This window comes from Saccopteryx leptura, chromosome 3 (assembly GCF_036850995.1).
Source record: "Saccopteryx leptura isolate mSacLep1 chromosome 3, mSacLep1_pri_phased_curated, whole genome shotgun sequence".
Classification (NCBI taxonomy): domain Eukaryota; kingdom Metazoa; phylum Chordata; class Mammalia; order Chiroptera; family Emballonuridae; genus Saccopteryx; species Saccopteryx leptura.
The window spans coordinates 52,126,084-52,151,518 of NC_089505.1; the positions used below are offsets into that span (position 1 = coordinate 52,126,084).

At 38.9% G+C, this 25,435-nt stretch overlaps 1 protein-coding gene across 3 annotated transcripts in view; it reads left to right on the forward strand.

Annotated features, from left to right (window-relative positions):
• CDK19 (cyclin dependent kinase 19) overlaps nucleotides 1–25,435 on the forward strand; it is a 232,043-nt gene that overhangs the window by 187,739 nt on the left and 18,869 nt on the right. For all 3 annotated transcript variants that reach the window (XM_066373467.1, XM_066373466.1, XM_066373468.1), the window contains 2 exons: nucleotides 16,244–16,301; nucleotides 21,461–21,592. In XM_066373467.1, the coding sequence (XP_066229564.1) occupies nucleotides 16,244–16,301; nucleotides 21,461–21,592 (190 nt within the window). The remainder of the gene's footprint in view (nucleotides 1–16,243; nucleotides 16,302–21,460; nucleotides 21,593–25,435) is intronic.

The window sequence follows — 25,435 nt, forward strand, 5'->3', positions numbered from 1 at the left end:
GCCGATCTGGGGCAGTGATGACCCAGGTTCAAAACCCCAAGGTCGCTGGCTTAATAGCAGGCTTATCTGGCTTGAGCCCAAGGATGCTGGCTTGAGCAAGGGGTCACCAGCTCAGCTTGAGCCCCCAATCAAGGCACATATGAGAAGCAATGAATGAACAATGAAAGTGACGCAACTCTGAGTTGATGTTTTTCATCTCTCTTCCTTTCTGTCTCTCAGAAAATAAATGTTTTTTAAAATGATGGCAAAAACATTGTTTTCCATGGTTGCTTACCTGTAGCAGTTAGCTGACAAGCATTGAGAACACACACTACAAAGAAGCTATAGTCCTTTAGCTAAAGAGAGCATTTTAAGACGTTAGGAACATCACTGAATGAAACCCAATATATGAAAGTCAAAGATGGTCCTGTTTCTATACAGTTAGGAAAAAAAGTACTGTCCTATTAATTGTTATAGTTTGATTAAAATAAGTGCTTCGTAGCTGGAGAATTGTCTAGAAATCTCTGTGCAGCACTGCTGTTCCAGCGCTGTTGATCATACTAAGTATCAGCCTTCCAAGAGGACCAACTTCAAAGGGGATGTGGTTAGACTCACAGTGGCCGATTAGGCCTCCCAAGGTTCAGTTTAGGAACAGAACTCTTTTGATGATCCCTGACTTTAGCATCAAGTTTTAGTAGCTTGTATTGGCAAACACATGTATCTAGAGGGCTGTTTGCCAAACTAATTTCAAAGTCACTAAGAGGTGTTAAAAAACAAAATTCAACTGAATAAATTTAAAGATTAAATTGGCTTTATTTAATGATTCATGAATCGAGCAGCATCCCATTTAACAAATAAAAAGGAGCTCTGCTGAAGTTTAGAAAAGGTGAAGTTTTTAAAGGCAGAAAAGAAGAGAGGAAAAAAGGAAATTACTAGCGAGGAATGCATTGTTTCAGTTGGGTCCTCTTAAGGAGACTGGAGGGACTTATTGGGCAGATGACCTCACTAATCCTGACCTGGTAATTCCACACTAACTGGTTAAAGGTTACATTTCTGGGAGAGGTTGAAACTGTAGTTAGGTTAAGTATTAAATCTTGGTTTGCTAATGTGAGGCCTAGCACCAGTGCCTTCATTTTGGACCTTTTGTCTCTTTTTTAACAAAGAGTATATATTCCACAGTGACAGCAATGGCAGGAACTGGTGAGGAGCCAAGGGCTACAGAAGGAGCCCCAGTACTTCGAAGCTTGTGTTTAAAACTGAAGAATCAGTTCAGGCATACCATTTTATTTTATTGAAGTAGAATTTATATACAATAAGATACACCCATTTTAATTATAAATTGGTGAATTTGGACAAATGTATGTACCTGGGTAATCATCACCACGGGCATTCTATTTGACTAGCACTGTAGGATGATTCAGGATCCCTAATTGATGGTATCATCATCAAGAGGGGATCTTGCATGCAAGGTCTGATGATTCATTTCACTGAGAGATTATATATAGATGATGGGTATTTTGTGTGATTATATTCTCAACTAAGCACATATCTGGATAGAAGATTTCTACAGAGGTGAGGGCCATAAATCAATTAAGTGTTGTATATTTTCCAAGTTTGCTTTTCTTCTCAACACTCGCCTAGTTCTCATCTTGGGTCTGCCACTGTTCGTGGACAGTGAACTTGGTTGTTAGTGGGTCTTTAGCCTCTCTTTATTCATGAGTAAAGTAAGAGAGCTCATTTTTATCATTTCTACCTCTGACATTCTTAATTTCTCAAGATAATGAGACTGAAATTATTTTTATTTGAATTGAAGTTCACAAAAGTAAATAGAAAACTGCTTTCTACCAGTGTTGTTCCTCTGTGGATGGATTGTACTCCTTAACAAACAGGATAGAATCTGAACGTCTTTGTACCACTCACTTATTCCTGGCATTGCTATCGGCTTGGACTATATCTTGATTATACTCCCTTAGTGACCTTGAAGTTAGTTGGGTAAACAGCCTTCTAGATACATGTGTTTGTCTTACATTAAGCTTTTTATAATGGCTGCTTTTTATTGCTTCTTGTTAGAAAAAAGAAAACCTTATCTCTGCTAGTCAGGCTTATAACCACTCCTAAAAAGGCGAAGACAAAGAAGTGTATTGTTAACTGTTGTGCAGTGCTGGGTTGGCAGGCGTTGTTTACTATGACTACAAGGTTTGATTAACATAATTGATTATAGATACCTCTAGACTATTTTAAAGCAAAATGAGAATAACCACAGCTTTTAATATTATAGACCACTCCCAATTTACACATAGCCTGAACTTACTTCTGGATACGGAATTTCAAGCTGAGAAGGTATTTTTTGCTTAGAAACAGAACTTTAAAAAGTGATAGGTTCTCTGCTTGACCAGGTGGTGACACAGTGGATAGAGCATCAACCTGGGACACAAAGGACTCAGGTTTGAAACCCCAAGGTTGCTGGTTTGAACATGGGCTCACTAGCTTGAGTGTGGAGTTGCCCGTTTGAGCATGGGATCATAGACATGTCCCCATTGCCACTGGCTTAAACCCAAGGTCACTGGCTTGGCTGGAACTCCCAGTCAAGGCACATATAAAAAGCAATTAATGAACAGCTAAAGTGCTACAACTATGAGTTGGTGCTTCTCATCTTTCTCCCTTTCTGTCTGTCTGTCTGTCTCACTTGAAAAGAAAAGTGGTTAGGTTCTCTGAATGCAAGGGCCTGTTTAACCAACAATGTTCCCAAAGTATGAGACAATTTATAAATCTATGGAATCTGTCATTCTTAACTAGATTATTCATTTATAACTAGATTTCTGTGGTGGGAAGGACTGGTTTACAAACATTTTGACTGCTTTATATGTACCAGACACTATGCTGGGCACTGGGAATACAGAGATAAATAAAATACAGTCCCTTCCTTCAACAAGTGCATGGTAGGAAGATACACATAAATGGATCATTGTAAAATAATAAGGTTTAAAAAAGAAACGAGGTATATTCGGGGATCAGCAAGAAGTAGTGAAAGAGAGGCAGGAGAGAGAATAGGGACCAGATAATGGTAGGTCTTAATTATGATGTTTAGAAGTGTGTATTTCCTGTGGTCAGCTAGAGCTGAGCTGGTCAAATTTTTGTTTCAGAAGGACCATGGAAACAGGGATATGAAGAATTGGTTTGAGGGTGCAGGGACAGCAGCTTTATCAGGCTGTTGTAATCAGCTGGTCGAGAAATGAAGAAGGCCTGAATTACAGCAGGGTAATCAAAATTGCGAAGTAAGATACAGATCTGAGGACTGATTAGATTTAAAGGATAAGCACAGGGTATGCAGACTTTTTTTGTTGATTGAGTGACCGAGAAAGGAATATCAGAAAGAGGCATTAAAAATTCAGGTTGAATAAGTTGTGTTTGAGATGATTGTGGATATGGATAGCATACAGTTGACATATCGCTAAAATATATAGAAGTTTAGAAATCCTAGAAGTATAGATTTGGCTGTCATTAGCATATGGGTGATGGTTGAAGCCCTAGAATAAACTAGAATGAGGGTTTAAAAAAAATCTATTATATATTCAGAAGTGAGCTTGCATATTTGGAGGTAAGTGCTTACTGTAGTTTCTTACTTTTTTTTTTTTAAGTGAGAGGCAGGGAGCAGAAAGACAGCCACCCCAACTGGGATCCACCCAGCAAGCCCCCTACTGGGGATGCTCCACTCATCTGGGGCTGGTGCTTTATTGATCAGCAACCAAGCTATTTTAGCGCCTGCGGTGAGGCCATTGTGCCATACTCAGCGCCTGGGGTCTGCTTGCTCAAATCACTTGAGCCATGGCTGTGGGAGAGGAAGAGTGAGAGAGAAGGGGAAGTGGTGGAAAAGCAGATGTTTATTCTCATGTGTGCCCTGATTGGGAATCGAACCCAATACTTCCACATGCGAGGCTAGTGCTCTAAACTTTTTTTTTTTTTTTTTTGTGACAGAGACAGAGAGGGGGACAGATAGGGACAGACAGACAGGAAAGGAGAGAGATGAGAAGCATCAAGTCTTTGTTGCAGCACCTTAGTTGCTCATTGATTGCTTTCTCATATGTGCCTTGACCAGGGGGCTACAGCAGACCGAGTGACCCCTTGCTCAAGCCAGCGACCTTGGGCTCAAGCTGGTGAGCCTTGCTCAAACCAGATGAGCCTGCACTCAAGCTGGTGACCTTGGAGTTTCGAAACTGGGTCCTCTGCATCCCAGTCCAATGCTCTATCCACTGCGCCACTGCCTGGTCAGGTGCCAGGCCAACGCTCTAACATTGAGCCAACCTGCCAGGGCCACATCTTCTTTTAAAATTGAGAGCTTGCCTCCAACAAAGGGTCATGAATACTAACCATTGGCAGTTTTCATTCATTCATTTATTTGTTTATTTATTCAGCAAATATTTATTAAACACTGTGTACCTGAATTTCATCAGAAACATAAAATAGTAATGGAAATATCTTCCCTGACCTTTAGGAGGTTGCAGTCACTATATCAGATGCTCTATATTTTTAAATCCTCTTCTATCAATGAGATTGTAGCCTGACCACGTGGTGGCGCAGTGGATAGAGCGTTGGACTGGGATGCCGAGGACCCAGGTTCGAGACCCCAAGGTTGCCAGCTTGAGCGTGGGCTCATCTGGTTTGAGCAAGGCTCACCAGCTTGGACCCAAGGTCGCTGGCTCGAGCAAGGGGTTACTCGGTCTGCTGAAGGCCCGTGGTCAAGGCACATATGAGAAAGCAATCAATGAACAACTAAGGTGTCGCAATGCGCAACAAAAAACTAATGATTGATGCTTCTCATCTCTCCGTTCCTGTCTGTCTGTCCCTGTCTATCCCTCTCTCTGACTCTCTCTCTCTGTCTCTGTAAAAAGAAAAAAGAGAGATTGTATTAAGGGGTAAACAAATATGATAGACTGATGCTGTTAGCAAATAACTGTTTTGTTTGCTGAGAAAAGAAAGCATGTATCTTGTATCTTACTCTTAGTTCTTTGCCCTATCTGTTACAACACAGAATCTTATTTGTTCAAGGTGAACAATGGAGAACAGTGTAAAGAAAGGAACATAATGTACTTCTGTATCAAATGTGAGGAGAGTTGTGTCACTTTCATATTTAAATAAAAGAGTAGTTGTGGCCATTAATATTAGACCAGCACTGTTCATTATTCAGAAACTAGTGTGACTGATATTCTGATTGGTTTTGTCCCTATTATTCAGGATTGTAGACAATTGTGTTTATGTTTTTTAGTCTTTATTGCTTCTGGTAATAGTCATCTTGTGGGTTTCATATTTTTGTTCCAAATGTCCTGGGGTGGGGAGTGCAAAACAAATGTAGATAGATAATTCTGTGTCTTTAGGCTGTTCTATTTATCATGTGCCAATTAACCGAAATAAATTTAACCCTGTGGGAAAAAATTGATTCTATAAAAGGAAAAGGCAATCTGGAGTACATGAAGATGTAAATTCAGGAATTAACTGAATTCTGCAAAAATGCGGATATTTCAAGAATAGTTTCTGAGCGATCATACTGTTTATCACATTATTTTCCTGACTTTTGCCTTTAAAATACAATGTAACTAAAACAAACCCTGAAGCCTAGATTTGTCTATCCGATTTTATTGCTGATAACTTAAATGTGAGGCATCCAATTCCTGCCAGTTCTACTGTTGCTATGGTAACTAAAGTGTGCAAACCCAGCAGTATCACTTTCTTTCACAGCTGGCATTTTGTGTTCACAGTGAGAAGAGGAGTTTTAGTAAAGCATGATCTGTGTTAATTGGGATGTAACTAGGTCAGAACAATTTTGGTATCCTTTCTTCATTCCTTTTAAGTTTCTATTTGTGGCTGTAGGTATGTGTTCATGAGCTGCAGTTTCCCTTATTTTCTGTAAAGGCATATACTTTCACTTAAATTAATCACTGTGAGAGTTAGTCTTTTGAAAATTAAGCATAATATCTGTAAACACAACCTGGTATGTAGTCTTGAGGATTTTATGGAGTTGTTCTGAGACTTGCCCCCTAGCCCTGTAGGCCCTTAAGAAAAAGGAAATGTGAAAATGCTGTGAAAAGTTAAATATATGTTCACAGTGATTATATGATTTATTTTGTTACCATTATTTTGAAACATCAAGTATCTTATAACCTTAAAATTCACAGTGTGCCCCTCTTATTCTTGGTTTTGCTTTCCATAGTTTCAGTTACCCATAGTAAACTTCAGTCCTAAAACATTAAATGGAAATTCTAGACTTAATAAGTTTTAAATTTCATGCATTTTGAGTAGTGTGATAATACCTTGGGCTCTCCTGCATCGGCTGTTCAGTTTATCCGTGCCATGCCAGAGAGCTGTCTGACCACAAGACACTTAGTAGCCATCTCGGTTATCAGAAAGAGAAAGAGAGATAACATTCACATAATTTTTATTACAATATATTATAATTGTTCTATTATATTGTTACTATTAATCTTTTATTGTGTTTAATTTAAAAATGAAACTTTATCATAAGTATAATATATGTTTAGGAAAAACATACTATATATAGGATTCAGTTCTATCTATAGAACTGAATTGTATTTACTTGTTCTAAAAGAGACAGATGATCCCAGTTAAAGGATGCACACTTAAAAATCACTTTCTCTGAAATTCTAGATCTTAACTTGACTACAGCAGTCTTTCTCTATGGATACTACAACCCAAGCTCTGGGTTCCTTTCTTGGACTATACGAAAGAGCTCATAGCCACTGCTCCCCTAAACCATGTCATGGAAACCCCACTCTTAGAGCTTCCATAGGCTTCAAGTACATATGTTATATCAAAGGAATTCTGTACTAACTTCAAGACTAGCTAGGTCCTCCTTTCTCTATATACATATACTCATTCCATTGTGGTGCTCAGCCTCTGTTTGCACATAATATTGACTGCAAGAACTTCTAACAAGAGTTAGCTAACATAATATAAGACCATTTTCTCCTATTCAGCAGCTGATAATCTATTTTCTTTTTTCTTTTTTTACAGAGACAGAGAGGGACAGATAGGGACAGACAGGAAGGGAGAGACATGAGAAGCATCAGTTCTTCGTTGCGGCACCTTAGTTGTTCATTGATTGCTTTCTCACATGTGCTCTGACCAGGAGGCTACAGCAGAGCGAGTGACCCCTTGCTCAAGCCAACGACCTTTGGGCTCAAGCCAGTGACCATGGGGTACTGTCTATGATCCTATGCTCAAGCCAGCAACCCTGCACTCAAGCTGGTGAGCCCGTGCTCAAGCCAGATGAGCTTGTGCTCAAGCCAGCTACATTGGGATTTTGAACCTGGGTCCTCCAAGTCTCAGTCCACTGTGCCACCACCTGGTCAGGCTATTTTCATTTTTTATATGAAGCACTTTTTGCTCTTATATCACATACTTTGTGTTTTTCTTCTTACATTGTTATTTTTAAAAGGATTTAAGCTCAAAATTTAGGAAATTCAAATTATGTAGCAAATGGTATATAATATGATATAATTCAGGGATCTCAAACTCACGGGCCGCATGCGGCCTGCCGAACAATTTTGTGCAGCCCGCAGACTAATCCACGAAGTTCAAAATATTTTGGATAAAATTAAGTAAGCCTAGGGGCCTACTTGTATTTTTCATTTCTCTAGCATCCTAGCTAGATATTAGCTTAGTTAACAGCAGTTGTGATGCGAACTACAGTTTCTGGTCGTTTTGTGACACTGAGTAAACTGCATGTACGATTGTGCTTGTTGTACTGATTTTTTTTTTTTTGTTTTCAACTGCAGTGAGAAAAGTGTTGCATAACAGTTGCCTTTTGTAGACCTAGTGCGGCCCGCCGAACGGCTGTGATCTTGCTCTGCGGCCCACATGCTGAGTTGAGTTTGAGACCCCTGATATAATTGATAATTTTACAATTTTAAAAATTGTTATATCCCAGAGATCCCTGTTTGCTATGGCCTTCAAAAGTATATTCTAATTCTGTCTTTATATTCCTTCCATTTGTGTGGATACTATTTTACTGTGTCTGGCGTCTGTAAATGCATAAAAATTATTTTTTCCTGAGTCACTAGTGACCTCCTAATTGTCCAGAAGTGCCTTTCACAGCTTCATTCTCTTGCACCTGATGATCATCTCTTCCTTTTTAAACTCTCTTGGCTTCTAGAACCCTGTTCTGTTTTCTTACCATGGATGCTCTTTTACAGGTTCTTTCACTAAGCTCTCTTTTATCTAACCAGCCTTTATTCCTCTCAACATTTTCTTTATTATACTTATAAAAATATCGTTCCTGGTTCTGACCAGTTGGCCCGGTGAATGGATGTTCCAGGTTCGATTCCTGACCAGGGCACACAGGAGAGGCATCCATCTGCTTCTCTACCACTACCCCTCTTGCTTCTCTCTCTCTTCTCTTCCCCTCCTGCGGCCATGGTTTGATTGGAGTGAGTTGGCCCCGGGCACTGAGGATGGCTCCTTGGCCTCTGCCTCAGGTGCCAAAGAATGGCTACAGTTGCAACAGAGCAAGGGCCACAGATGGGCAGAGCATCGCCCTTAGTGAGCTTGCCTGGTGGATCCCGATTGGGGTGCATGCAGGGGTCTGTCTCTGCCTCACCTCTTCTCACTAAAAATAAAAATAAATTTAAAAATATACCATTCCTTTAATTATAGACAATACCAAAATATATAAAAGCAAACATTATAGAACTACATATTGTAGTAGTAAATAATAGTCTCTCCAAACCTTGCTATCAGAGATTGGGCAAAATACCAAAATCTGCATATGTATTATACAACTTGTAAAAAATTATGGGTCAGACAGAAAGATAATAAAAGAAAATGATGCTAATTCTAGACCTAAAGTCTTTCTATGTTTTCACATCATTCTGTATGACTGACAATGTCCTTCCCCAACCTTCGCCCTATCTCTCCACTGCTTCTCCTATCCTGACTCTTCTCCTCTCACATTGATTCCACCACATTGACCTCTTTGCTCTTTCTCCAGTTAGCCAGCCTATTGGCTCTCCAAGGTTTTGCCTAACTGCTTGCTCCAAACACCATGACCTAGCCCTTCTGCAAATCTTGTGGCAGCCTTCACCAGCTCTCACAGCACTGTGTGAAGACAGTGTTTAAGTACCTATCCCAGGGGTCGGGAACCTATGGCTCGCGAACCAAATGTGGCTCTTTTGATGGCTACATCTGGCTTGCAGACAAATATTTAATTAAAAAATAACGTTAAAAATATAAAACATGTATTACAATCCATTCATTCCCTACCACTCATGTTCATGGTTGCGGGTGGCTGGAGCCAATCACAGCTGTCCTCCGGGACAACACCAAATTTTTATTGGATAATGCCTAACGTACACAGGTCATTGTATGGCTCTCATGGAATTACATTTTAAAATATGTGGCGTTTATGGCTCTCTCAGCCAAAAAGGTTCCCGACCCCTGACCTATCCAATTCTCAACTGAATTGTGCCAAAGGCAGAACAATTGGAAATGCCTGCAAGCCCTCCCATCGGTTTCCTTCTCTCTAGAATCATCAGCGCCCTATCACACTCTGTTCTTCCTGCCACCCACTGTCTTCCCCTACTAGCCAAGCTCCAGTTCACCAGGCAAGCTCCTGCCTCAGGCCTTGTGACTTGTTCTTCCCTTTGTGTAGACTGTTTTCCTCTTTAGATGCAAGCTGATTTACACTGCACATTCTTCAGATCTTTTCCCAAATGTTGCCTTCTCAAGAAGGTGTGCTTTGAGTAATTTAAAATAATGCTTACATAATGTTGAATATAATACCTTCCCAACCCACTTCCAACAGGGCCTATTTCCATTCCTTGCTTTCTCTTTGTGTTTATTACATTCTTTTTTTTCTTCTTCTTTTCCAAGTTAGAGGAGGGGAGATAGACAGACTCTCATATGTAGCCCTGAACTGGGATCCACCCGGCAACCCCCATCTGGGGCCATGCTCACAACCAAGCTATTTTTAGTGCCTGAGGCAGAGGTTCCATGAAGCCATCCTCAGTGCCTGGGGCAGTGCTCTTGAATGAATTGTGCTATGGCTATTGGAGGAGGAGGAGGAGGAGGAGGAGGAGGAGAGAGAGAGAGACAGATAGAGAGAGAGAGGGAGGAGGAGGAAGGGAGGGGTGGGGGAGAGTTGGAGAAGCAGATGGTTGCCTCTCCTGTATGCCCTAACTGGGAATCAAACCTGGGATATCCACACGCCGGGCTGATGCTTTACCACTGAGCCAACCAGCCAGGGCCTTATTATATTCTTAATACATATATATATAAAAGATTATTTGGAACATTTATATACTTTACAAAGCTTAACAGTTGAGAGCCTGTCACTTAACCCAATAATAGGAACATTACCATTTCTTCTGTTTTTCCTCATTCTATCTTCCTACCTCCTTCTAAGGGGTAACAGATATCCCAAATTTTGAATCTGTTGTTCACTTTTTGTAAAAACAGGTTTATTACATGTATTTTTCTTAAATGAGAAGCAGGGAGGCAGAGAGACAGACTCTCGCATGTGCCCAACTGGGATCCACCAAGCATGCCCACTAGGGGCATGCCCCATCTGGGGCATTGCTCTGTTGCATCCGGAGCCGTTCTAGCGCCTGAGGCAGAGGCCATGGAACCATCCTCAGCGCCCGTGCCAGCTTTGTTCCAGTGGAGCCTTGGCTGTGGGAGGGGAAGAGAAAGATAGAGAGAAAGGAGATGGGGGAAGGGTGGAGAAGTAGATGGGTGCCTCTCCTGTGTGCCCTGGCTGGGAATCAAACTCGGGACATTGACACGCCAGGCCAACGCTCTACCACTGAGCCAACTGGTCAGGGCCTATTACATTTATATGTATGCCTAAACAGTGTATTTTTTTTAACTTTGCTTGGTTTTAAGTTCTATGAAAATGGTATCCTGCTGTATATAGCCTTCTAAAACTTGTATCTTTTCACTTAACATAATGCTTCCAAGATTTGAACATTTTTTTACCTTTATTTGTAATTCACTGATTTTCACTGCTATTTTAACATTCATGTGTGACTCTACCACAATTTTTCCATTTGCCTATTAGCTAGAAATCTGGGTTGTGTCTATATTCTTTTGTATTACAAACTGCTCCTAGGAACATTTTCTTGTGTATCTAAAAATGGAATTACTGAGTCAAAGGGTATGCAATTTTTCAGTTTTGCAAAATGGTGCCAGATTATATTCTAAAGAAGTTGTACCAGTTTATTCTCCCACCAGCAATATATAGGAGTTCCCCTGGATCCACTTACTTCTGTGTATAAGAAATATTTATGGTTTGTGCTTTGTCTTTTTATTTTCTTTATCTCTAATGATTGGAAATTATTATAATAGTCAAATTTATCACTTTTCTTTCTCCCCTCCCTTTTTTTTTGTATTTTCTGAAGTGAGAAACGGAGAGGCAGAGAGACAGACTCCCACATGCACCTGACCGGGATCCACCCGGCATGCCCACCAGGGGGCGATGCTCTGCCCATCTGGGGTGTTGCTCCATTGTAACCAGAGCCATTCTAGCGCTCGAGGTGGAGGCCATGGGGCCTTCCTCAGTGACCGGGCCAACTTTGCTCCAATGGAGCCTTGGCTGCGGGGGGCGGGGGGGGGGGGAGAGACAGAGAGGAAGGAGACGGGGAAGGGTGGAGAAGCAGATGGGCGCTTCTCTTGTGTGCCCTGGCTGGGAATTGAACCCAGGACTTCCACACGCCAGGCCAGCACTGTACCGCTGAGCCAGCCAGCCAGGACTATTACTTTTCTTTTATGGTTATTTTTTTTTTCACCTTGTTTAAGAAATTCTTTCCTACCTCAGGATCAGAAAGATATTCTCCTATATTTTTTTATTCAATTTTTAAAAATTGACTTTGGGGAGAGACAGAGGGAAAAGGAGAGAGAAAAATTCCTTTGTTGTTCCACTTAATGTGTATTCTTTGGTCACTTCCCATATATACCCTGACTAGAGATTGAACTAACAACCTTGGTGTTTCCAGACAGCTAACTTGGAACTAACCAACTGAGCTAACTGGTCAGGGCCTTTCCCAAAAGTTTTAAAGTTTTGCTTTGCACATTTAAGTCCTTAATCCACCTGAAATTGATGTATGTGTGGTATAAGGTGAGAATCCATTCTATTTATTTTTACCCATTTGGAACCTATTGTGCAAGCATCATATATTGAATAGTCTTTCTTTCTCCACTAACCTGAAGTTCTTCTTCTCTCACTATCCTGTTTCCACCTAGGTACTCTTTTTCTGTCCCATTGATCATTTTGTCTATCCCTGTACCAATATTACAGTGTCTTAATTGCTATGGGTTTAAAATAATTTTTTTTCTAAATGACAGAGACAGAGAGAGGCACATGGGGACAGACAGGAAGGGAGAGAGACGAGAAGCATCAATTCTTCGTTGCAGCACCTTAGTTGTTCATTGATTGCTTTCCCATCTGTGCCTTGACTGTGGGGCTACAGCAGACTGAGTGACCCCTTGCTCAAGCCAGCGACCTTGAGTCCAAGCTGGTGAGCCTCGCTCAAATCAGATGAGCCCACGCTCAAGCCGGTGACCTCGGGGTTTTGAACCTGGGTCCTCCGCGTCCCAGTTTGATGCTCTATCCACTGTGCCACTGCCTTGTCTGGTTAAAAGAAATCTTTTTTATTTTTATTTTATTTTTATTTTTTACAGAGAGAGAGAGTCAGAGAGAGGGATAGACAGGGACAGACAGACAGGAACGGAGAGATGAGAAGCATCAATCATTAGTTTTTTGTTGCGCATTGCGACACCTTAGTTGTTCATTGATTGCTTTCTCATATGTGCCTTGACCACGGGCCTTCAGCAGACCGAGTAACCCCTTGCTCGAGCCAGCGACCTTGGGTCCAAGCTGGTGAGCCTTGCTCAAACCAGATGAGCCCACGCTCAAGCTGGCAACCTTGGGGTCTCGAACCTGGGTCCTCGGCATCCCAGTCCAACACTCTATCCACTGCGCCACCACCTGGTCAGGGAAAATAAATCTTGATAACATGTTTTGAGCCAGATTTTTCTCCTTATACCCTATTCCTAACACTTTCACAGTATTTTGGCTATTCTTAGCTCTTTGCTCTTCCACATACATTTTTAAACCAGCTTTACAAGTTCTATAATAAAAAACCCGTATGAAATTTTGATTGAAGTTGCATTGAATTTATATATAAATACGGGGAGAATTGATGTTTTTACTATACAGAGGTTAGCAAATGTAGGTTTACAGTTCATATGGTAAATAATACAATAAAAATAAATAATAATACAATAATAAACTATTTTGTGTATTCACAACTGTCCACCTACTTGAATCTTTTTAATAAACATGGGCTCTTAATTTATTTAGGACTTCTTAATGTCATTTAATACAAGGTTTCAAGATACTCTATATAAAAATCTTGTACGATCTTTGACATTTTTATTCCTAAGCACCTTATAGTATAGTTGCTGTAGAAATGCTGCCTTTGAAAAATTATATTTTCTGCTTTTTTTGGTTTGTCTGCTGGTATATAGAAATACAGTTGAATTTTTCATATTGTTCTGTTAAGTAGACATCCTACTAAACTCTGTTACTATTGTTAATTTGTTTGTAAATATTATACTTAGGATTTTCCATGTAGATAATTATATCATCTCCAAATAAGAATAGTTTTGTTTCCAACTCTCCAGTCCCTATGCCTTGAATTATTGTTTTATAGTACTGGGCTTATAATACTATGTTGATTTTAGAAGTGGTAATAGTGGTATCCTTGCATTATTCCTAATTTTAAAGGGAATGCTCCCAATGTTTTCTTAGTTTTTGATACCGGGTTAAGGAAGTTTTTTTCTAGTCTAACATGATGAGAGGGTTTATCATGAATGGGTGTTAAATTTTATCAACTGCTTTTTCAGCCTTTCAAGATAATTATCTTTAATCTGTTAATATGATGATGGACTTATATAGATTTTTTTATGTTAAGCCATCCTGGCATTCCTGTTTCTTGACTTGGCTTAATAATATTTTTGCATCTATACTCATGAGTGAGTTGGCCTGAAAATTTTTTTTTCTTATCTTATGTTGTCAAGGCCTTATAGAATGTGTTGAGAGCATCCCCTCTTTCTGTTCTCTGAAAATATTTGAATAAAATTGAAATGATCTGTTCATTGAAAATTTGGAAAACTTGGCTCTTTGATCATCAGGGGTCTATTTTCTTGATAGGAGGGTTTGTAACTATAGTTTTAATTTATTCAGACTTTCAGATTTTCTAAGTCATTTTAAGTACATTTGTAGGTTACATTTTCTTGACTTCATCTATTTTGTGTTTGTTTTAAAATTAATAGAAAGTTTTCAGGTTTCTTTATCTTTCTAACCTCCACTGGATTTGTAATTTGTAATATTGTCTATGTGTGTACCTCTCTCCTCTTGCTCTAGTTGTCCTGGAGGCTTCCTAAATCCTTGCTAGTTCATAGATTTCTGCTCTTTTATCTTTTTGGGGGGGGGGTATTTTTCTGAAGTGAGAAGTGGGGAGGCAGAGAGACAGACTCCTGCATGCGCCTGACGGGGATCCACCTGACATGCCCATTAGGGGGCTCTGCTCATCTGGGGTGTTGCTCTGTTGCAACTAGAGTCATTCTAGTGCCTGAAGCAGATGCTGTGGAGCCGTCCTCAGCGCCCGGGCCAAATTTGCTCCAGTGGAGCCTTGGCTGTAAGAGGGGAAGAGAGAGACAGAGAGGAAGGAGAGGGGAAGGGGTGGAGAAGCAGATGGGCGCTTCTCCTGTGTGCTCTGACCGGGAGTTGAACCCAGGACATCCACACACCGGGCTGACACTCTACCACTGAGGAATCCGGCCAGGGCCTCTTTTATCTTTTTTACCTCTATGTTCATTTGTTTATTTTGTTGAGCTTTTTTTAAAACTTGTGCATGTTGTTATCTTCATCCTTCCTTCCTAACATAAATATTTTAAGGCTATAAATTCCCCTTGTTGTTGCTGACATTTTATTTTGCTGTTTTTGTACTTTTTATAATACCTTCTATGCTAAAAAGCTCTCTGTCCATCTCTTACTAGATTTTAAGTTCCTTGAGTTAAGAGGTTTTCCTGAAAGTCTCCAATACAATGTTTTATACATAATGGGTTTTTGATAGTTGTTAAACTTGAATTTTGAATGTTCAGTTTTTGTCTGATGCTGTTTTTCTCTTTCTGCTGTGGTAAACTAATCTTGTCTTTAGTCTTAAGTTATCACACACCAGTGACAATAACTTTCAAATCCAGATCTTCATATTTTCACTCCCCTGGCTAATATGACGTAGGCATGTCACCTTCCTCAAACTCAATATGTCATCTCCTTCTCTTAGTTGTTCCCACTCTCAAACCAGTATGTCTCATAACTTTTCCATAATAAAGTTTCCATCATTCTTCCATTCATATAAAGTGAAACCTTGGTGAAATCTGTATCACTATTTGTGTTATCTTCTTACTTCAACTAGTCAGAAAGTCCTTTTAATTTCTCCTTTAAGATGTTACTTGGTTCCATAACTCCTCTCTAGCTTAGAAGACTTTGGAAATGGAGTTGACAGTTGCCCAAAGGGCTATCTCAACAGTTTCTCTGTTTTCAATGTCGACAAATGATGATGACTTAAAAGACGGTGGATACATTTGCAGCTTACTCTTTTCTTTATATAGCTTTGTATTAGCCTTGGTTTTAATTTTCTTAACATTTTGAAATTATGTTTTGAATTTCTCACTTTTGCGTGAACTATAGCCGAAAACATGTATGATTTTTAATGGAGTCTGTTGAATGTTGATCATATTTTCCTAGAGTAGTTTAGAAATATTTAGCAAGGAATATTCCATTTGACTTATTTAAATGAAGTAATTATGTTGTGGTTTGAAATTTTATATAAACTTTTCAACCATAAAGAACACTGTTGTGGGCAGCAAGCAGACAGTTTATAATTTGTACAGGTTTTAAAATTGTTATTACTCATTACATTTGTGGGGCAAATAGAAATGACAGCTTTAATTCTTTTGTAATTGTTTGTATGATATAATTTTGAAAATAAATGATTCCATAGCAAGGATGTTTATGGAAAGTTAGTACTAACTTCAAGGATGTTTACTATATAGAGGGTACTTATTATTTGATTATAGTTTTGTTGAAAATACGTAATAGTATAAGAACTTTTTCATATTATAAGAATTCTTTTCTATTTCAGAGCATATCAAAAGAATAGTAATTTGAATGCTCTATTTTTATTTCTAGAAACCAGCAAATATCCTAGTAATGGGAGAAGGTCCTGAGAGGGGGAGAGTCAAAATAGGTAGGTAATTATTTCTAAAATAATTTATAAGAACAGAAATGACTGCAAAGATGGTTTTCCTTTTTAATACTCTTATTTAAGTAGTTAATTTAAAAAGTACTCTCTCATACTATTTTTAGAAAAGATATTGAGATAGTTTATAAAAACTCCTCAGGTTTATTCCCAAAAGAAGGTTCTGTACTTCTAAGCCAAGGCAAGCAGGCCCACAGAAAGTTCATTCCTATATAAAATCCCAAGCATGTGTTTGTGTCACTATTATTATCCTGCACAGTCACCCGAAACATAATCCTATAAATCTTACTTTGTCTCCACTTTACCCAATGTTCTTTCTTTAAATACATCCCTCCCACTCTCACCTAATACATATAGAGCTTCAGATATCTTTCCCCCAGCCCCATGTATATCCTGTGCCAGGTACCAACATTTCTTTTCTAAGTGAATATATATGTTTATAGACCCGCTTACTTGCCAATCTTAGATTAATGCACTGGGAAGAGTCTTATCTGTGTATTAAAATTTTCTTTTCAACCTTAAAGGATCTAAAAGAAATAGGCATCATTTATACCTATGATATATTTGGAGAGAAAATGAGCTAAGAAATGTTTTATTCTAATATCTTTTAATAGAAATTAGGTTTATTTAATGTTTAATGCTTTTTAGGATTTCAAAATAAATTTTGTTTCATCAACCTGCTTTCTTTGCTATTAGACTGTATTATGCTAGGGATGGTGCAAAATATGCTAACTTGACCTACTACCAGTTCTGTCCTACGTCAGCCAAGCCTGCCCTGCTGCTTAGTCATGCACTTCTTCAGTTAATACACCAGCCTAGGCCCTGAAAAAGCAATTCTAAACCAACTTCCCTTTCTTTAAACCTATAGTTCACTGAGATTCAGTCATTCAAGAGCTTTGTTGATGTTAAGATCCAAGTCACTGCTTTCTTCCCCTTTCCCCGCCACTTCCCTCCCCCTCTTTTATACGTCCTCTCACTTGTTTCTCGCCCACTCTCTTATAGGCATTTATTGAGTACATACTGTTTGCTAGACACTGGTGAAAGTAGAAAGGAGATAAAGGATGGTTCCTCCCTGTTAAAGACAGTAAAATAGACAATTTGATAGATACTTTCAAGTGTTAGTTACTTCGTTGTTTTACACAACCACCTGTATGATGGATATTGTAAAGAAGGAAAGCTGCATTTAGAGAGGATGTAGCTTGTTCAGCCTTTCAAAGGAAGGACTTGAAATCCAAGTCCAGAGTCTCTTTCCCTACAAACATTGCTACCTAGTGATAGTAGAGCTATCTGGTCTGACCTCACTGACCACTTTTTGCCAGCATAGCGCTGCCTTTGAAACTGTCATCAACTTTTCTCTCCAAGGCCCATTAGTGCCCCTCTTGGTTTAAATAATCTTACTGTAGTCCTTCAGCTCCATGTATTGTGGGGTCTCCATTCTCCCATTCTCAATTTCTTTCTTCTTCACCCTCTCCCCTTCTTTTTAAAGATTTTACTTATTGATTTTACAGAGAGGAGAGAGAAAGGCAGGGGGAGCAGGAAGCATCAACTTGTAGTAGTTGCTTCTTGTATGTGCCTTAACTGGGCAAGCCCAGGGTTTGTAACCAGCAACCTCAGTGTTTCAGGTCGATGCTTTATCTACTGCACCTCCACAGGTCAGGCTCTTAAACATTCATAGTCCTCTTCCCATTTTTAAAAATAAATTCTCCCATATTCATTCTGTTTTCTTTACATTTGTTCTAGTTTTTTCCCCTTGTTCCTCTGCTTCTAGAACACATATTCACCCATTGGTTCCACTCACCTTGATTTGTTATAATTGGCTTCTAATTCCATTGCTCGATTGAAGTGGCTCTCTAAAAGGACACATTTGACCTCTATCTTACTAAGTCTAGTGGCCTGTATTTAGTCATGGTTTTCCTTTACTGCCTTAGCCATTTGTTTTCCTGACCAGTCTGGCTTTGGATTGTTTTTCTGTATACTACTTTTGCTGTTACTTCTGTATTTTAGTCATTATTGCTTCTTACTTCTATTAACCTTTTGTGTCAAGACACCCTAAGCACTTGCTTTGGACATGGCTTCATTCTACAGTTCTTTATGGAATTAATTAGTTGTAGCCTCAAAATCTTGGACTCTGAAAATTTTTCTAAGATCTGGATCTCAGATTCCATTCTCTCACTTTAGCTGAAATCCTTATCTCTATTTGGTTTCCTGTTGGCAGCCTATACTCCATTATTCCAAACCGAATTTCTCATCATCATTAAATTTTCCTTTATTTTGTACCTGTCATCACATTTGACCCCATCACCCAGACTTAATGGCTTCCAAATATCTCTATTGTTTTTCAACATAAAATTCTGTATCCTAACCAGGCTAGTTAGTTGAGAATTATAGGACTTAAATTTTATTAAAAATTACAGGTAAAACCAGGATTAATACTAAGCATTAATTAATAATAAAGTTCAAGTAAACAATTAATCTAGTGATTACATTGCTTTAAATTTTGTTTTAATAGCAGGTTGTTATTATTTTTTAATTAGTAATGCTCTGATACCTATGTTTAACACTATAATACAGTTCTTTTTTGGCCCGAAAGAAAAGCATAGTCTAATAGAAAACACATTATGCCCTTCCCTATATCAGAGACTTTCCCACCTCAGGAACCTCAAGACTTCCCACGCCTTACCTAAAATGGTTATTGCCTTCTTTACTATTCATAACCGTTCCTATCCTTCAGAACCCAGCTCAAATTCTACTTTGAATTCAGTCCACTTATATAAATGATTATCAAACATTGTTCCAGGTAAAACTGAAGGAGAGACATAGAGTCTTCAAGAGATTTAGAGTCTAATAGAAACAAGTAGCAACTTTCCTTTATTCTTACAGCACTTACTTACCCTTTTTTATTTTTGTCTGCTCTGTGTATTTTGTCATCTCACCTTCCTGTAAGCTCCTGGGTGATAGACAATGTCTTTTGCTGTTTTTCTATCATTTGATACTGCCTAACTAGCACCAACACCAGAGTTTACTACTGCTACCAACTGAATTTAAACTGTTAGTTTGTTTAAGCTAGTTACCTTTTGCCTAAATTAGTAATTATTTGAATAAGGGCTTAAAATTCCTTTGAAGTTCATATAGTAGACGGGATTGTTTTTGAGAATGTATATTATGTCCTCTGGTCTTTCATTTGAGAGTGAATAGACATGGCTTAGACTAAAACTAAGGAAGTAGAGAATAAGGGGAGAAATACTGGCTTTAGCCTTCAAAACAAAATATTTTGCCTTTTTTTTGTTTGTTTGTTTGTTTATTAATTGAGAGGCAGGGAGGCAACACAGACTCTTGCATGAACCCTGACCAGGATTCATCCGGCAAGCCTCCTACCAAACTATGGTCTGCCTAACTGGGGTCGCTGCTCTGTTGCTCAGCAGCCAAGTTATTTTAGCATCTGAGGCAAGGCCATGGAGCCATCCTCAGTGGCTGGGGCCAACTTTGCTCGAACCATTTGAGCCATGGCTGCGGGAGAGGAAGAGAGAAAGAGAGAGAGATGGCGGCGGGGAGCAGATGGTTGCTTCTCCAGTGCGCCCTGACTCTGCATCAAACCCAGGACTTCCACATCCTGGGCCATACTCTACCACTAAGCCAACTGGCCAGGACCATTCCATTGTATTACTTTGCTATCAACAACAGTAGGCATCTGTTAAATTGATAAAACAGTGCTTTGAAGTAGGTGTGATATTGATAGAATGTCTTTGAATATCTTGGTTTGCTATATGGAAATTTGGTTCAGAAAAAGTAGGTATAGCATAGGCTTCCTTGGACAGCTTTTTTTTAAAGGCCTGCCTTCTCCAAAGCCTTTCCAGAAAGTCTTACAAATTATTCAAACTCTCAAGAAATAATATCACTGTGAAAAAAATTTTAATATATTTCATAGCATATTAGTTTTAGATTAAATGCTTCTCTGTAGTTGAAATTTTATGTACCATTTGTGCATTTTATAGTACATTGGGGCCCCTTATAATCAAAATATACTGTGTATATTATATATATTTCAAATTACAAAGGTTTATAATTCTTGTGATTTTTGCCTTTGTTACGTGCAATTATATGTATGTTATTGGATGTCAAATCAGTGGTTAAGAATGTAGCTACCAGATTATAACATGGTTTTTGTTTGAGCACTGGCATCTTACTAGTCCTGTGACCATGGGCAAGTCATCTAATTGCTTGGCCCTTAGATTCTTTATCTTAGAAGTACAGGCCAAAATACTTATTAAACCAGTGTTCTTATGCAGAGTATATGAAGTGATATATGATGTATCTGAAAATGGTTTGTAAACTCTAACGTATTTTATAGATATAAGGTATTTGTGGTTTTTGAAACCTTAAGAAAATTAGATAGTCTCTGGAACCTTATTTAGTAATATTCTTTTTACTACTTTTGTATTCCTCTAGTAATTGAATCAGTTAGCTTTGATACAGACCTTTATTAAATGCTGAATTGCTGAATTACAACAAATTATCTCATATATTCTGTACATGTTCTTGGAAACATGTATGTGATATGGTGGTAACTGTACAAAACCAGTTTTCTGGGTTGAGGGGAAGCCACTTTGTAGCATTTGCTGTTTTCTATGATGTTTCCACAGCCAATTTCAGGCCACCAACATGATGTCACTGAATCAGAGTTGGGATGTGAGACATACAAATCAGCTTATGGGTCCATAAGAACTGATTCTAGCATATGCAAAACTAAGATATGGTCCACTTTTAGATGTATAGTCATACAGAAGTCATAATTAATCATGGAAACTTTTAGACTACTTTAATTTTAAAAAGTCTAAGAATATTATTGAAGATATCTCTGAAAGACAGGAACCTGAAGTCAGAACTGTATTCTCATTTTGACTCTGTACTTAGTAGGTCTGTGACCTTGGGCAAGTCAAAATAACTTTAAGCCTCAGTTTCTTCATCAGTAAAATAGGCAGAATAATAGTATCTACTTTAGGAGGAGAGAGCTAGTGCCTGGTATAGACCACTGGTTGAAAAGGGAGGAAAAGGATTGCTTTAGAACATTTGTAACTACTGTCATCAACTCTGTATGATTTCAATAGCATGCCAAAGTAAGATTTATATTAATTTATTTTATTTTTTAGCTGACATGGGTTTTGCCAGATTATTCAATTCTCCTCTAAAGCCACTAGCAGATTTGGATCCAGTAGTTGTGACTTTTTGGTATCGGGCTCCAGAACTTTTGCTTGGTGCAAGGCATTATACAAAAGCCATTGGTAAGTTAGTCTAAAATGATTTACTATCTTGGCATTGGATTATTGTAAGTATCAAATGGTATAATAACAAAGCTGTTTTGTAAAAACCACTTCATATCTCTTTGTAAAAGTCCTGTTGTCTTTTATATCCCTAGATTGTATACTCGGTGGATTTGGATTTTTTTTTTTTTTTTTGATAGAGACAGAATCAAAGAGAGGGGAACAGTTGGGACAGACAGACAGGAAGGGAGAGAGATAAGCATCAATTCTTTGTTGTGGCATCTTAGTTATTTGTTGATTGATTGCTTGTTCATTGATTGCTTTCTCATATGTGCCTTGACCATGGGGCTACAGCAGAGCAAGTGACTCCTAGCTCAAGCCGGTGACCTTGGGGTTTCAAACCTGGGTCCTCCGCATCCCAGTCCAACGCTCTGTTTACTTCACTACCACCTGCCTGGTCAGGATGGATTTGGATTTTTAACTGTGTAAGAGAAAATGATTCTTTTAAAATAAAGCTTTTTTCACCCAGAGAATAGAGTTATCTGGTTCTTTTGAATTGCAATGGAAACGATAGCATGCAGATTTTATTTTGCACTCACCAAAATGGAACTCACCAAATGGAACTTGCACTCACTCAGAGGAACTGGAGAGAGGCTTAGTATTGTTTTCTTCACAAAAAGGAAAGCAGGGATAATGTGGTGTTGGAGGAACCCCTTCTACCTGGGAAAAGTTAGTCAGTCTTTCTTAAGCAAGAAACAGTATGACTAATCTTTCTCTCTTGCCATTGCAGTTGTAAGAATGGCAGTTTCTCCATTAAGGTAGAAAATAGACTGCCTCTGGGTAGATTAGCTGTGCTCAGTATCTTGCCATCTCCAAGATAAAAAAAAACCGAGTAGGAAATCTGTTATAAAAACACACTCTCTGTAGGATTTAAAGTCTGCTTAAGAACAGAAGCATCAGGCTGAGAACCCAGGTTTGAAACCCCAAGGTCACTAGTTTGAGCACAGGCTCATCTGGCTTGAGTGCGGGCTCACCAGCTTGAGCATGGGGTCACCAGCTTGAGCGTAGGATCACAGACATGACCCCGAGGTTGTTGGCTTGAGCCCAAAGGTCACTGGCTTGAAGTCCAAAGTAGCTGGCTTGAGTCCAAGGTTGCTGGCTTGAGCAAGGGTTTCCTCACTACTGGTACCCCCTGGTCAAGACATGTATGAGAAAGCAATGAACAATCAAGGAACTGCAACAAAGAATTGATGCTTCTCATCTCTCCCCCTTCCTGTCTACCTGTCTGTCTCTCTCACTAAAAAACAAAACAAAACAAAAAACAGAAGCATTAGAGATTTTGCTACCTGGTCACTAGATTCTCCTGAGGATCCAGCTGCAAACTAAGGGAGTCAAAAAGAGGGAGTCCTCCTCAAATCTAGAGATTTTTAAAAAAGAGGTAAAAAGAGAGGATAGGGAGGGAGTAAATAGTATTTTAATGTGAAGGTCTTATTTTATAAGGTACCTAAATTTGCTAAGTATATTTAGATTTTCCTTTTACAGACAAGGAAGTACAATCCTTTCAGTTAAGCTTATGATAAACCTGGTGACGCCCAAAGAACTACAAAGGAAGCTCTTACATTTGGGAGATTAGACTCAGAACTAACCTATTCATCTATTAAAAGGGAAACAAAAATTTTAATATACTAATGTCCTCATTCACTGGGAGATCTGATTTCTGCAAAACTCAGACACCCACAACACATTTACACTTTGTCCAGGGATTGATACACTAGCATAATGCTATAATATTGTAATACTTCATAAACATTGCTGAAGGATTTTATTAAATGGTGAAAACAGACCATGAGTAGCCTTGGCACTGTGAGATAAACCAGTATGTGTCTGACAGTAGAGGAGTGTAGGCCCTCGCCCTAGCAGTTGAGCCCATAGTAAAGCTCTGTATCAGAGATACAACAGCCTTAGTGATGGACAGTGGCAGCTGTCTGTGAAGGGTAAAAAAAGGAGAACTACAAAAACAAACGATAGAAATCGAGTGGCCAGAGAACGAGGAGTTAAAATCAAAGCCTGACTCTCCCTATGTTCCAGTGAGCGACTTGGACTTTAGGCCTGTATATTTGAGACTTTTAGAATTATGTTTGCTTTTTCGGTTATTGGGTCACTCTATTGAGAATGGTAAAATCTCTTACGCAGTCTCAGAAGGCACGAGAGGATAGGAAGAGACTGAAAGTGAACCAAAGAAGGGGGAGGTATTAGTTGGAAGCAATGGCTGGTGCTTTAGAACAGAACTAATTGATGGTAAGATAACCCAGGGCATGGAGTAGGGACAAAGGATGTGATAACAGGAGAAATCTATATGGTTGGACTCATAGCAAGCACTGATACAGTCTATACCTAAAAGAGAGAGTCCTGGTAAGAAAAGGCAAATTCAGCCAAAACCCTCTGTTAAACTAAATGACCTCACACAAAAGACTCTTCTACTGTCAGAGACTTATTTAAAATCCTTGGTAAGGCCATTTTTAAAAAATTTATTGATTGATTTGAGAGACAGAAGAAGGGAGGGAGAGAGAGATGCATTCGTTTGTTGTTCCATTTAGTTGTACACTCACTGGTTGCTTCCTGTATGTGCCCCGACTGTGGATTGAACCTGCGACCTTGTCATTTTGGGATGACATTCCATTCCAACTGAATAAGCCTACTGGCCAGGGCCAGTAAGGCCTATTTTTAACATGTACCAATTGCATATGGTTTACATACTTTGAGAAGCACAGTTTTATGAATATTTTATAATTAATTGTTTTGTTGAAATGAAAATGTCTTTTTTGAGAAATAAAGATAATTAGGTATGAATTGGAAGCCAATTATATTTCTTTTTTTCTCCGGATTAGGAGAATTAAAATTGAATTTTAACTAGTTTGTAACTTACTTGTTTAGTGAATGAGATTCACCACTTATCCAAAAATAAAAACATAATCACTAATTTCTAATTTTACTCAAATCCCAATTATCTATTCTGGATAATTGTTGAGAAAAAAGTTAAGATACAGAAAGAGAGTAATCCCCAAATCAGTTATCTTTAAGCTTGAGATATAGTCATAGCAGACATATGAATGTACACACATTCACTCATTCTTACTCTTCTCCATACCTGGTTTATGTCAGAAATGAATATTATTTCTATTCAAAGCACAGATATATGAATTTGGTGATTTGATATTACTGAAGGTTTATGGAAAGACATTTAGTGGGGAGGGGAGGGAGAGAGAGAGAGAGAAAGAGAGAGATAGCCAGACAGGAAAACAAGATAGAGGAAAGAGAGCTAAGAAATGTTTATAGATGGTACAGGAATCAGATGATGGTTTAAAATTAGAGGCTAATATGAGGCAGGACACCTTAGAATTTAACACTACCTGCTACACTAAGTTTCCGTCTGTTAGCAGTTCTCAGGGAAACCTAGATTCTGGTTCCTGTCTTTTTTTTTTTTTTAATATTTTTTTCTACTTTTTTGCCAGCTGCCAGGGCCGGAGGGAGGCTGACCGGGTTGGCTTTGATCTGATAAATGCACGCATCCCCCCCCTGCGAGGGGGGATAGTTCCTGTCTTTTGAATTAGAGTATAAACCAAGAATTGGCATTGACCAGCAACATACATAGTCATCCCAGTCTACTGCATAATAGAGGCAGCCAGCAGCCATCAGAGGCAACCGGATCAGGGGCAAGAATGACAACCTCATGATACAGGAGAGAGAAAAGAATTAAGAAGTAGACACTGAACAGTGTTACTACACTCCACTCTTTAGTGGAATGTTCATGGTGATGGTGAACCTCTTGCATCGTTAAGAAAGATGACCCCTGGCCGGTTGGCT